Source organism: Lonchura striata, chromosome 4, assembly GCF_050655825.1.
Source record: "Lonchura striata isolate lonStrDom1 chromosome 4, ASM5065582v1, whole genome shotgun sequence".
Classification (NCBI taxonomy): domain Eukaryota; kingdom Metazoa; phylum Chordata; class Aves; order Passeriformes; family Estrildidae; genus Lonchura; species Lonchura striata.
This window is the reverse complement of record NC_140706.1, coordinates 29,637,448-29,650,173: the sequence shown is the minus strand read 5'-3', so window position 1 is coordinate 29,650,173 and position 12,726 is coordinate 29,637,448. Positions and strand designations below refer to the sequence as shown.

Below are 12,726 nucleotides of genomic sequence, written 5' to 3'. Positions count from 1 at the left end.
CTGTTAACAAAACATAAACAACCCACCCACATAAAACAGATGATTCCACAAAGTGTATTTAGTGACACCACCCCATCACCTTGAAGCAAGAGGCTGGAGAGTACAAGCCTATATCCAAAAGTCAGCCCTGAGTGAGGGAACTGAAGGTGTCTGGCAGTGGCAGCAACATTGCTGCACTAAATATTGATGTACCAATACGCTATGCCAAATAAAGATAATGCAACAGCTCTTCCACTCCAAGCACAGGTACTGGGCTTGCCAAAGCTCGGCCTGGAGCCTGTGCCTGAGCTCAGTTTTAGTCCACTTACTAAACTTGCATTTGGGTACCTGATCAAACAGGTGAGGTGTCCTGGGGGAGGTATCAAGACAGATGTGTGAGCTCATTTTCAGGCTTGAAGCATTTCTCAAAAAGAAGGCAGCGGTAGCATGAGGTAGCTGACTGAGCTTTCACTCTCTTTCAGCACAGCAAATACCTATGTTGAAAACTAATTCCTCCTCTACTTTTAGAAAACACTACATCAGATAACAAAAAAACAAACAGTAACAATTCTCAAATACTTCCAAGTTAATCTTCACATTCTGCTTTCTAAAAATGTGTATGTAACTTCAAAGCCAAAATTACAACCCCCCATGTTTATATTAAAAAAATTTTTTTTTCGTGGGGTGTTTTTTGTTGTTTTGGTTTTTTTGGGTTTTTTTTTGTTATTAAATAAAAAGCTTTTTTAATTTTAGATTCTAAAAGGGAATTCTCTAATGGAGTGGTTATGAGGTGACACTGCCTGGCACCTCAGGAGGTCACAAAATACTGGATAAGATAAACTGGCCCAGTGATAGACTAAGGCAGTCTATTTTCTTCCAAAATCCAGCAGCTGCTAGTCAGCACACTGGCTTCTGCTATACCAATAGCTGGGACAGAAATTCAAGGGAGAGGTTTCTGTGTGGAAACCATCTACCCTTGCCTCATTATACAGATGGATTAATCATTTACTAATATGAATGCTACAAGGCTTAAGCTAAATGTAGCAATGTTAGACACTTAGGCAGAGCCAGAGCTACAATCTCACTCGCAAAATGACCAGTACAAAGGCAGCTCCCAGTCTTCCTAAAACTTAGAGACGAGTCACAGTGCAGTCAGGGAATGCCTAGGAAGTGGTAGGCATTACCAACTTTAGAAAAAAAAAATCTTGGCAGTTATAAATGTAATAGAAATTCTTAAACCTTTAAAAGTAATTAAGCCACTTACCAAAGCACTACCTCCTGTTCCAAGCCTGAAAATTAAGTGCTACCTACAAGTTATTAAATGTAGCAAGTGGAACTTCCTTGATCCCACTGAAAGTGAAGGTAAAGGCTGTGCAAGGTGGACCCTGTTTGCCTGGTTAGGCTCTTGCTAGTCCACTTTTCCTCAAACTAACCATTGTGCCTGCTTTGAAGCCTGTTGCCCATAATCAGATTAAGGGTGGATCTGTATGCATTCACAGCAGGTGAATGAGCAAATGCAATTCTCAGGGAGTGGCAAGTGGAAAGAAGAAAAAAAAAACAACTTGAGTGGAAAAAAAGCAGAGGGAGAGGTTAGTAACTACAGAGATAAAATGAGGGTCTCCACAATACACCAAACCTAGGGACATGCAGGGATTGATGTGCTGCTTCTGCTCAGGACTTGGGCAGTAGGTGAGAGCCCAGCTGCTGGGTGGTGTGGGCTGGGACAAAACCATCACTGAGCTCCCAGCACTGAAAGCAGCAGCATGAATGGAAACATCAAGTGAATCTTAGAACAATGTCAGTCCTTTTTCTTGCATAACAGGTCTATATGACCAGCAACACTGATGGTCCTATCTCTTCTCCTTCCACCCCACCTTTTTGCCTTGCAGTATGTGAACATTCTTAATAAATGTTAAGTCTCGAACAAGCATGCAGTGCTTCAGCTCTGACATTTACTTGATCCTTTTGTTGGGGCAGAAACCCAAACATAACTCTCCCCTCCCTACCCCCAGGCACAGCTGGAGCTGAGACAGTTTACCCTAGTGGATAAGCACAGGGGCAGGCCACAGGCCAAAGCCTCTCTCACCCCTGCAGGTGGGTGCAGTGAGAGGGTGTAATCCTCAGTTGATACACCATGTGCCCTGCACTGCAGCTCTAGTGTTCATAGCAAACAAGGGAGATAACCTGCATGCTTTAGCTGTTTACATTCCATCAGTGCTAGAGAGGTGTAAACATGCACATGCCAGCATCCATCAGGTGCAGTAAAACCACTGGGAGCAGCTGGGCCAATAACAGGGGGCAGCGTGGAAAAGATGCAAAACTAGGATGGACACTAATGAGATACAGTTTTGGAAAGCCAATCTGGATCTAGAATGATTAAGAAATGAACTCCTCCTGCAACACATGAGGGTGGTTAGAAGGAAAACAGAGAGGACCTTCAGTGTTGCTGATCAGATACATCTTATTTTGTGCAAGAAAAGAGACCACAGATTCACATTGTGTTTCCTGTGGATTCTTTCAGATGAGGCTGGGCAGAAGCAGGTTCTGCTTCAGGATATGAGCAAGGTTAAAAATTCTGTGCTGGGATAATTCATGCACCGAAGCCATGGAGAAAGAAGGGCTATCAAATGCAGAGGCATCAGTGGGCTTTGTGGCTTGCCCTAAAACAGCCTCCTCATGCTGGTTGGCTTTGACACTGTCTGAGGCTTTCTTTGGAAATGCTGACAAAGGCCAAGTATCTCTGGAATGGAAATCTGAAGGAGGAGTGAGCTTTGCTCAATTTGATTTTTACTAACAGGACTCTCCAGCTTCATCCCTGTGTGACTTCTCAGGGAGATTCCCAGGGAAAGACAGGCTGAAGTTGAAAGGGGATATGCTGCCTCCTCCTGCCAGCATGCCTGAACTGGCAAGAGCATTCAGAATGCTGCCTTTGTGAAGAACAAACCGTTCCAGGCAGGGCATGCCCCTCTTACCTCTTGCCCTGGATACTGCCACCTGAACTTCACATCCACATCTGGCTCCCCGAGGACGGTGCAGACGACACGAACTCTGTCACTGAGGCCCACTCTACTGGGTGACACTGCCACTGTGGTTGAGGGTGGGCCCTTGGGAACTGAGACAGTGTTTGAAACAGAAAATTAGCTGCTAAAGTTAAACACACTGATAAAATTGAGAGTCAATTTTTGACCCAGTTTGCTTAATACAACAGGTGTTTTACACCTGCAACTTTCCCCTCCAAATTAGGAAACTTGCTAGAATTTAAACCTGATAAATGTTTTATCACATATATTTTTGATCAAGATTTTAAAACTCTCTTACACTACTTCTTTTACTTTCTAAAAATTATTTTCTTAGTGTCAGCAGAAGAGTCATTTTAAGCATAGAGAAAACTGCACTTTACCTTCCACATATAGTAGGTGATATTTGATGGAAATCTGAGGTGCTCCCTGGGACTCTGCTTTGCAGTAGACAATACCTTTATGATCAAAAGTAGGGTGCTGGAAGACAAAACCCTTCTTTGCATCATAAATAATATCAGTTCCATCTGTTTCAATTTCTCCTGCTGGAAATTCCCTGTGAAGAGTCACTTTTGCTGAAGGAGTAGTAACACGGCATGGGATGACTGCAGGTTTATCTGGGTTCAGGTAGACAATCTCAAAATAACTGGGAGTAGGTACAAAAAGCTCCTCTTTGTCTGTGCAGAAGAGTTGACATAATTACAGAAATAATTACATCTTGGTTTAACAGGAAGAAAAGTACATTGGACAAAAGAAAATAGCTGTGAGCAACATTTAAAACAAAAAACTTTGGCTTAATTTTAATATGCATGCACAAAAGAAAAAAGAACATTGCTTGCATTAAAAAACAATAAATTGAAAGTAAATAATGAAGTATTTTTAGAAAATCTTTGGAATGTCTTTTAGTAAGTTTTAAAATAGTTATCTGGATGCCCTCACCACTGGTAAGACAAGGACTACTAGAAAAAGATACTCTTTGAAGCTGCAGACTTTTTGTATCTATGCTTTTAGTCAAAATATTTGATTTACTGTCCTAAGTAGAAGAATATTTAGTGCCCTCAGAATCATAGTTAAGGAGTATTTCCATAATTGGCATTCTTCTTGGAAATCTAAATCTGAAATTCCTCTTTCTAGCACAAGCATTTACATAATAATTTGACTGAAAAGTTTATTCCAGCCTTTCTAAGGAATGTATCCTAAAAACATTAAGCTCTTCTTTCTCATGATCCAATTTAACTCCAAAAGGTATTGCAAACACTCCCATCTTAACATTTTCTAGTCATGAATACTTAAGCTCTAATGAGGCATCAAAGATTGTTTTACTATTCAGAATGGTTTCCAGAATAAAAAATAAACTACTTGATTTCAGCTCTGTTGTACCAAGCAGCAGTTAACTTTGCACAGGCTCTGGGGGATACCACATGCACTTGAATAGAGTTTTGCCTCTCAACATGCTATAATGACTCCTCAGAGAAACTGTGGCATTTTAAGAGTTTTTTAAGGCAGTGCAAGCAACTGGAATAAAGTGGCAGTGGGGGAGAATCCCTGGGGTCATGTGAATGCCATGACAAAATGAATATTCTGCATAGATTTATTTTCTTTTTGAAGGCACGTTTTTAAGAACTAAAACATTTTCTATTTGTTTTGTAGAAAATCCTTAGAAAGTGTAAGGTGTGTGCTTTTCACTACATTATCCATTACTTTGGATATTCTGCATAATCACACTAAGCAAATAATTTTCTGCCCATCAGCACAGTCTTTCTTAACATCCACTAAAAATAGATGAAAACTGTGGCAGTAAAATCTTGACAGTGAAATCACTGATTTAGCTTTTTTCCTGTCTTACCAGCAAATATATTTCCATTAATAATCCCCCAGTGAGTTAATTACCTGCAAAAAAGATGTATGTTGACCCTGTTTTTGTCTCATCCTTCCTGCATTTGTTACCACTGCACAGCTGAAGCCAGCAGCTGTATTCACCTGTGTCTGCTGCAGTGGAGTTTGCAAGGATCAGCTGACTATATCTGTCAAGTTGCTTTATGCTGTGGACAAATAAAAACAAGAGGCAAAGACAAGCACAGATGTATTTCTTTGTATATTTCTGTCAACTCATTTCCACTTCTGATTTTTTTATTCCTTCTCTGCAACTGACCACTTTTTACTTTCAGACCTCTGTTGCAACTTCCCCTTTTGCTCCAGCAGAGACTGTCTACATGAGTAGTTTTATTGATTTTAACTACATAAAAGAGCTTGCAAGCTTTTGTCTCGTACAGCTAATTTTTGGATTCCTTCAAGTCTTCATTTTGAAATTGGGCTGTGACTGTTCTAGGCCGTATGTTCATCTATGTTTTGTCCTAGTTTGTCCACATACAGCCATTTCCCTCATTCTACAAGTCAACCCACAGGCACCTCAGTCCTTTTTCAATACTGTAACACTGCTTCAATAAAAGCTAACAAGATAATTGACTGACAAGGAGTTAGTAGCAGGTATTCTACTGAGAGTTTGTTTAGTAATTTCTGCCTGCTTTCAGTGTGAATGCTTTACCAATTTTTAACATACCAGTCCAAGTCTCCACTTGCAAAGAGCTGCTGCCTCAGCTTGCATTTGTCCTGCAAATTAAGTAATTTTGCATCACCTACTCCTGTGGTCTAAGTCACCTCATGAGTTTCTTCCACATTCCTTGGCTATTTTAGAGCACGACCCTGAGAACTACTGGAGGTGTACTGGCAGTGCCATCATGTAACTACACAAAATTCAGTCTGTGTGATTATTTAAGACTTGATGTGCTTTTATTTTTTCCTTCTCCTGAATTTCCCAGGCATATCTCTCAGTGGATTGACATTTGTAAATGTGCAAGTATTTATAAATATGTAGACATATACACAGATACTGACAATTATTCTAAGAGGCAAAGGTCCTGTCTTATGAAATACGGCAGCTACAGTCTCATCTTGTTCTTTTTTTATATATTTTAAGGTTTATCTTCCTGGCTTTTTTGGCAGACAGATGGTGGTGTGGTTGGCAGTCTACTGGGTTGACTTTTGATGGACTGTAAAAGCAATGGCCCAAAAGTATCAGTTCTCAAGGAATCCTGTCAGCACAGCCATGTGACTCTGCTGCTGCTCCAGTGCTTAACGATGTTCTTTTCAACCAGCTGCCTCTCATGGTAGTGGATCTAGGTCATGAAGGGTTCCCTCTTTCCTTTGCAAGACACTGAGTTACAAGTCAAGTCAGGAATGATTTTTCCAAGTTTAGCTATTTGATAATGAATTTCTTTTTACTGTTTGAAAAGGGATTTGGACAAATACACAGATTGTATGAAGTCTGAACAGCTCTCATACTCATTCAACAATGGATTTTTTGAATCTTCTTAATTTTTACTAATGTGGCAGTTACTCTGTAAGGCACACACCCGACTGAACAATTTCTTTCCAGGATTAGCATATTTGAAGAAATTTTTATCCTTTTTCAACAGTTTTGCTTAACTGTCCATTGCAGGCAGAATAACTGTTTAAACAAAGGCCAGCACTTCAGCTGCATGTGCTTCCCAGAAGCTGACTCCCCGGGTGCTCTGCTAGCAGTCTGCACAACTGCCAGCAATCAAGCAGCAGTTCATATAACCCAATACCCAGCCTTCAGCCAGACCCACAGCTTCGAGATTAAAAGCACACAAAATACACACCTCAGAAAGAGATAACAGAACTGCCTTCTCCAGTAAGCCCTCAGACATCTTTAGATCCACATCCACACAGACACACATGGATCCACCACAGGGCAATTTTGAGGCCTGCCTCAATAAGCAGGCAAATCACAATTCCTATCAACTAATGCACTTGTCCTACACAACCTTGTCTGACTCCATGTTTTAGAATCCTTAATTATGGTGCAGAAGCCTTTCCATTTTTAATGTATATACTACCTTATATTGTAAACTATCTTCAGTTTTTGGGTAACTTTTGAGAGATTTCTATCTGTGCAAGAGAACATGCTGTGTATCACACATGTGTTCTTCCAAAAGGAAGAAAAGATAAAACCAAAACATGCCCCAGTCTGTATTATTAATATTTAGTTTCACAGTTCACATTTCACAGGCTATATGACTACCTCAGAATAAAATGTTTTGCAAGGATCAAGTACTAAATGTCTACAATGCAGAAAAATCATTATGCCAGAACTATTTTGCCTCCAATCATTAATGCAGACACTGAGCTATAGCTTGAAATCCCAACAGATAGCAAAATAAGGTCAAAGTTAATTAATTATTGTACAGTGTGTTCTCCTTAACTGTGAACAAGCTATTCAGTAATAACCTAGCAAGATAGTCATCCACAAACATGCAATAACAAAGCCTGGCATCTGAGAGTGTAAGTGTTGAAACTTGAGACATGACCATATTAAGCAGACAGAGCCAGCCATATAAAATAACGGATAAATGGTAAATCCTGCAGCTAACCAATATTTCCAGGGTAACTTATAATTTCATTAGTGTTTCATTAGTATTTTAGATGCTGGAAAATCTCACCCAGAAGCCAAAACTTAGTTGTATTGTAGATGCCATAAAGTAAAAATGTTGTATATACAAACATTACCAGACTGGTTAAAGAAACTCAAAACTCAGCCCAAAATCTTATTCCATACATTCATCTTATTAAACTTTATTTAAAGTTCAGAAGATTTTTACCAGAAAACTATGCCACATTTAAAGCTAAAATATATATTTATATAAATATATATATATTAAGACAATGTACATAGAGCATCTACCAAACTCCTCTCAAGCAGCTGCATTCATACTGACAAAAGAGAGCTAAACTCAAATACACATTCACTAGGACAGGAACATAACATCTCACTGTTTTACACAAGAAAAAAAATCCTTAGCTTTCAAACTTCAAAGCACAAGCAGCAAAATCAAATTCAGTTACACACATGAGCACAACTGACATCCCACTAAGCCTGTGGGATGCATTCACTGCATTCAGTGAAAGCAGTCTAATTTCAGTTTGGTTCTGGCCCCCAACACACCCAGTTTCCCCAATATTTGAGAGTGCTCCTGTCCAGACACCCTCCTCTCACATGAATGTACATGTGATGCAGGTCCAGCTGTTTTCCCCAGCTTCTTCCATCAGAGCAGCCCCATTTCATGTCAGTTTACTTATCAGATGAAGTCAAATGCAGCTGGTCTTCAGCAGGGGAGACCCATGACCCAGCCAGGCAGCACAGAGACTGTGTGAAGTCAGAGCAGCTTTCTTCTATAAAGCCTTGGTAAAGGGAAAATACACCTGCCCTTATTTTTATTTTCATCCCTCTCTTATGCTGTAGATCCAGTTTCTGGGTGAGCCTCCAGTCATTAATTTGTTGTTCACAGTCTTACAAAACAGCATTCCAGCCCTTCCATACTTGGGGTGCAAAAGCAACCTCTGACTGTTAACGCCACCAATGTTTTTGGCCAGTTAGCCAGAGAACAAAATTTTCCGACAAAAAGTATTTAAGTGCTGCACAAAGCAAGAGAGCATTGCTGACAACAGGCTAGTTCTGAAGTAAGCTTGTGTGTGTCCATAAGCTGGGAACCATATTTGCAGTGTATAGCACACTACAGTCTCTAAAGCAAAGTAAATTTTTTCAGTGTGTACTGTTGTGTACTCCAGTTAGAGCAGAGGAAAGGCAGAATTTCTGCTCCATCTCAGCAAGAAGCAAAGAGTCCTCCTCCTCCTTTCACTTGGCATCTCTCACTCCCTCAGATATGATAATTTTAACACACGTAACAGCTCCAGACCTATTAAAAACCAAGACTCTAGCACAGCAAGTAAAATATTTTATTTACCAGGGTGTAGTGTACAACTACAAGGACAAATTCAATGAAATCATAGCCACAAATACTACAGAATGGCTTCCTAATTTAAATCTTCCTCTTTAGAAAAGGCATATTGTCCCTCAGGTTACCGCATTCTCCTTACCATATGGGTGAGTTAAAAATACAGTACGCATAGCATGGAGGCAAAACATCTGGCTTTTATGCCTGCTTCTTTTTGCAACCACCCATGAAAATACATGACATTGATGCTAAATTTAACTAGTTGCAAGCCAAAATGCCAGAGTAGTTGAATTTGCAGATTCTATCATTTAAGGGAAAAGTAAGAACTGGATGCCTGAACATCTGTTGCTGTGAACAGAAGAATTGTAGTCATTAATCCCCAGCAACTGCAGGGATCTCATCACCAGTGTCTCTCCTCCTTTTCACTTTTCCTCTGGCATACCAACCCACCCCTTCTTCATTTTCCATTACCCCACCTCTTGGTCCCATCACATGCCCCTGTTGCTGCCATCAATTCTGGTTTGCACCAGTGCCCCAGCTCCAGCAAGACCCACATGGAAATCTAAGGTAAAAAAGACCCAGCCCAGTTATTACCTTGGGTTTTACCCCACACCTCACTAACTGGTCATGAGGGGCTTATCTTACTCTTGGTCTTTAAGAACTCAAAAAAGGTTAGAAGATACTGGACATACATCTACATAGATGATTAAACAATTTCTGCTGTAGGCTATTATTTGATAATAATTTTTCTGAATCTCCTCCCTCTGCCCTACATTCGTCATTTTGTTTTAAAATAATGAAGGTAATGTATTAACAAAAAATTTTTAATTGCCTATTGCAGTTGATGCTTGGTGCATGGTCTTGCATATGCCATGAGGAAGATCTAAGCACCTCTTGAAAGATCATAGCTTTGCTGACTTTTCTGGTGCTAGCTCACTTACAAACGCTGCCAGCTGAGCTAAGTAACATGGAACCTCTATGGTACTTCCAGTTAAACTCCATCAAACCTTTCTGAAACCACAGAGCACAAATTTCTAATTTCACATTCTATAGAGCAGACTTTGTTTCATAGGCACCTATTAGCACTACAGCAAAGACCTTGAGATTAATTACCAAAGCCATGCTAAAAACACGATGAAAATGTGACTGCACAGGATTCTGTGGTCAATGTCTCTGTAAATTATTACTAATCTGTGACTGAAATCTGCTTCCAATCTATGTTTTCAATTTCTCTAGTTAATTTGAGGATCTTCCGCTTGTATTCAAAACTGATGATTTAGTCAAACACAGCCTTACTGCTTTAACAACTAATTTCAAAAGCAGTGACCATTATATTTCAATACAGACCCTTAAGTATATGCCTTACATACATCTGAAAGAAAATAAATACTTAGGCAAGTTACATCTAGCCAGTCAAAATGTTTTATAGCACTTATTTTGTGTGGCGTAACTTTTTGTTGTGTGGTTAAATTACTACTGTTAACTTGACTGAGTACAGAAATGTAAATTGCTGAGGCAACAGGATCCCAAACTACTTCAAACTGTGAAACAGAAAATCACACAATTATGACATACATATCTTTTTTTCGGTTTCCCCAAACTATCTCAATTTCCTTTATTTTGTCCCACATGCATCATCAGAGAACACCTAATTTTGCATGAGAGGAATAGATGTCAAACAACCAGTTAAGAGGTATTCAAACTCCTCTCCAAAAACCCTGAATGCTTGCCCTGCCCTCTTCAATGCCACATTCTGACACTCTACAGGACCAAACCATGCCAGCAACCTATTTGCAAATGCACAAAACATTAAGATAGACTCGAGAACGACCACCACCACCACCACATAAAGACACTCTCCCTGTTGATTTGCTCATTCAGCTCTGGCTTCCTGGGAGGCCAGGTCTGTACTGCAGCTAATAAACGCCACCTGCTGAAAGAAACCTGGATAGAACAGCATTCCTTGCAAAAGAATAAGCAGCAGCAGGTTAAAGAAGCCACAAGATCTTTTGACAGATACTGCTGTGATAAGCCCACAGCAGGAACCAGCTCGCTGCTGTAACTTACTGTGGCAGAAGCTTTGCACTCAGGGTAGCTCTTGAGCACCTTAGCCAGCAAGGGACAAGCAAATAATGGCACAGAGAACTGGCTCGTGAATTACAGCAGGATGTGCTAGAGATCACAGTGGGTAACTGCCATTCATCAAAACTCCCCTTGGGAAAGAGAAGTGGAAAGAAGAAGAATGTATTTGAAAAACCAATTAGCTGGGAGTGATGTTAAGTTAACATCACACATGTAAATAAGTGAATAGATCACTGAGATTCAGATAACCTGAGCTACTTAGAGAGAGCATACACACTTGTAACTTAAGAACAACAGGACAAGAGCAGCTGACACCTTGACTGATACCTCTGTGCTCTTCTCATCTAATAATCCAAGAAAAACTCCTAACAGTTCTTTCTTTGGGTATCACTCACAGTGCTTCAGAGTCTCCATAAAACAGCCGGTGAAAACAAACACTTCTCAGAATGCCTTTGGAAGACATTCTTAAGCTCTCAGAGCAACAGACTTGGTAGTGAACACCTGACATCTACACAGACATTTTGAGAGTTTTACTTTGGACCAAACCCCAACGTGGCTCCCTGTTTGTGGCTGGAGCACAATGGTGAACATCATTCCAGATTCATCTGAAGGAAACACAGCTCACATGCTTTAAGACTATCCAACAGTGCACATCACAAGGCAGTAACTGCTGATGACTAGAAGTTGCTCACCTTCTTTGTGGACACTAAAAACTACTAGATAGAACATTGCGACTGTAAAAATGTAAACAAACAAACACACCAGTGGTTCTGAACACAGAGAAAAAAGTTCTGGATTTTTCTTGTAAAAAAGAAAAATAGCTTACCTGAGTCTGGAATCTTTAAAGGTGTCTAAATAAGAAGGATAGTTCCAAGTAACATTACTCCCCTTACATCGCAGCTCTACACTTTGTCCTGCAGCCAGGCTTAAGGTGGCAGCTAGTTTCTGGAAATGACCTTTATCCATCACCTGTGTCAGTATGGACTGGGACTTCAAAGAGGAATCCACAGATTCTCTCTCCTTCATTTTGGGATTCTTGGGTTTTGCTTTCTTGTTAACAGGCTTAATTTTGTTTTCTCCAGGTTCTTTGGGACGCTTACTCTTCACAGGCTGTCCAATAACTGGTAAAATAAGGCAATGTTACTGATTAGAAGAAATTTATATAGTCTTTTGGGGGAAAAAAATCTTTATTATCCCAGAGAATAACTGAAGTTTTGGTCTTCCTAGAAAAGATGCATAAAACTTAGAATTAATTTCCTTAAGTTTTTGAAGTCTGCCATGGCCCATTTTCCTGGGGGAAAAAAAAAAAAATACTGCTTTCAAGAACACATGGAAAATCTATACTTACATAAGCAGAGAAATATGCAAGTTATGAAACCTCTACAAATGGTAAGGGAAAGAAATACAGCACTTCTATCAGCAGCCACTTTTGTCATTTCCACCTCCTGCCGCTGCCATGCAGCACTCAATGCTACACAAGCTCTCCACGTTCATGTCACGTGCCCATCACTTCTGCATGACCTCTTCACACACCACACTTCCACAAGGGACACATGAAGAACTCACAAGTGTCGAACTTCATGACAATTTATAAAATCCTAATAGTGATGCTGGTTTCTTAATTTACAGTAATTACTGAAATGCAAGTGATACTTCAGTCACTTGAAGGTGACTTACGTGTCACTTCTCCATAACAGCCATTTATATTGACAGTCCAGTTGAAGACAGAAACTTATTTAGAGACAAACAGTAAGAGATTTCATTGCCTCCTAGAGATAACAGGCATGCCCAGTTGCCTTAACAAAGGAAACAGAAAGAAAAAGTAAGGTGTC

General features: G+C 40.0%; 1 protein-coding gene across 1 annotated transcript in view; it reads right to left on the bottom strand.

The window, feature by feature from the left end:
- The window catches only part of PDGFRL (platelet derived growth factor receptor like), a 47,433-nt gene that overhangs the window by 28,485 nt on the left and 6,222 nt on the right, over nt 1–12,726 (bottom strand). Inside the window, exons 2-5 of the mRNA XM_021537034.4 lie at nt 11,721–12,015; nt 4,887–5,038; nt 3,380–3,673; nt 2,952–3,091 (exon numbers count right to left, since the gene is read on the bottom strand). Coding sequence (XP_021392709.2) covers nt 2,952–3,091; nt 3,380–3,673; nt 4,887–5,038; nt 11,721–12,015 — 881 coding nt within the window. The remainder of the gene's footprint in view (nt 1–2,951; nt 3,092–3,379; nt 3,674–4,886; nt 5,039–11,720; nt 12,016–12,726) is intronic.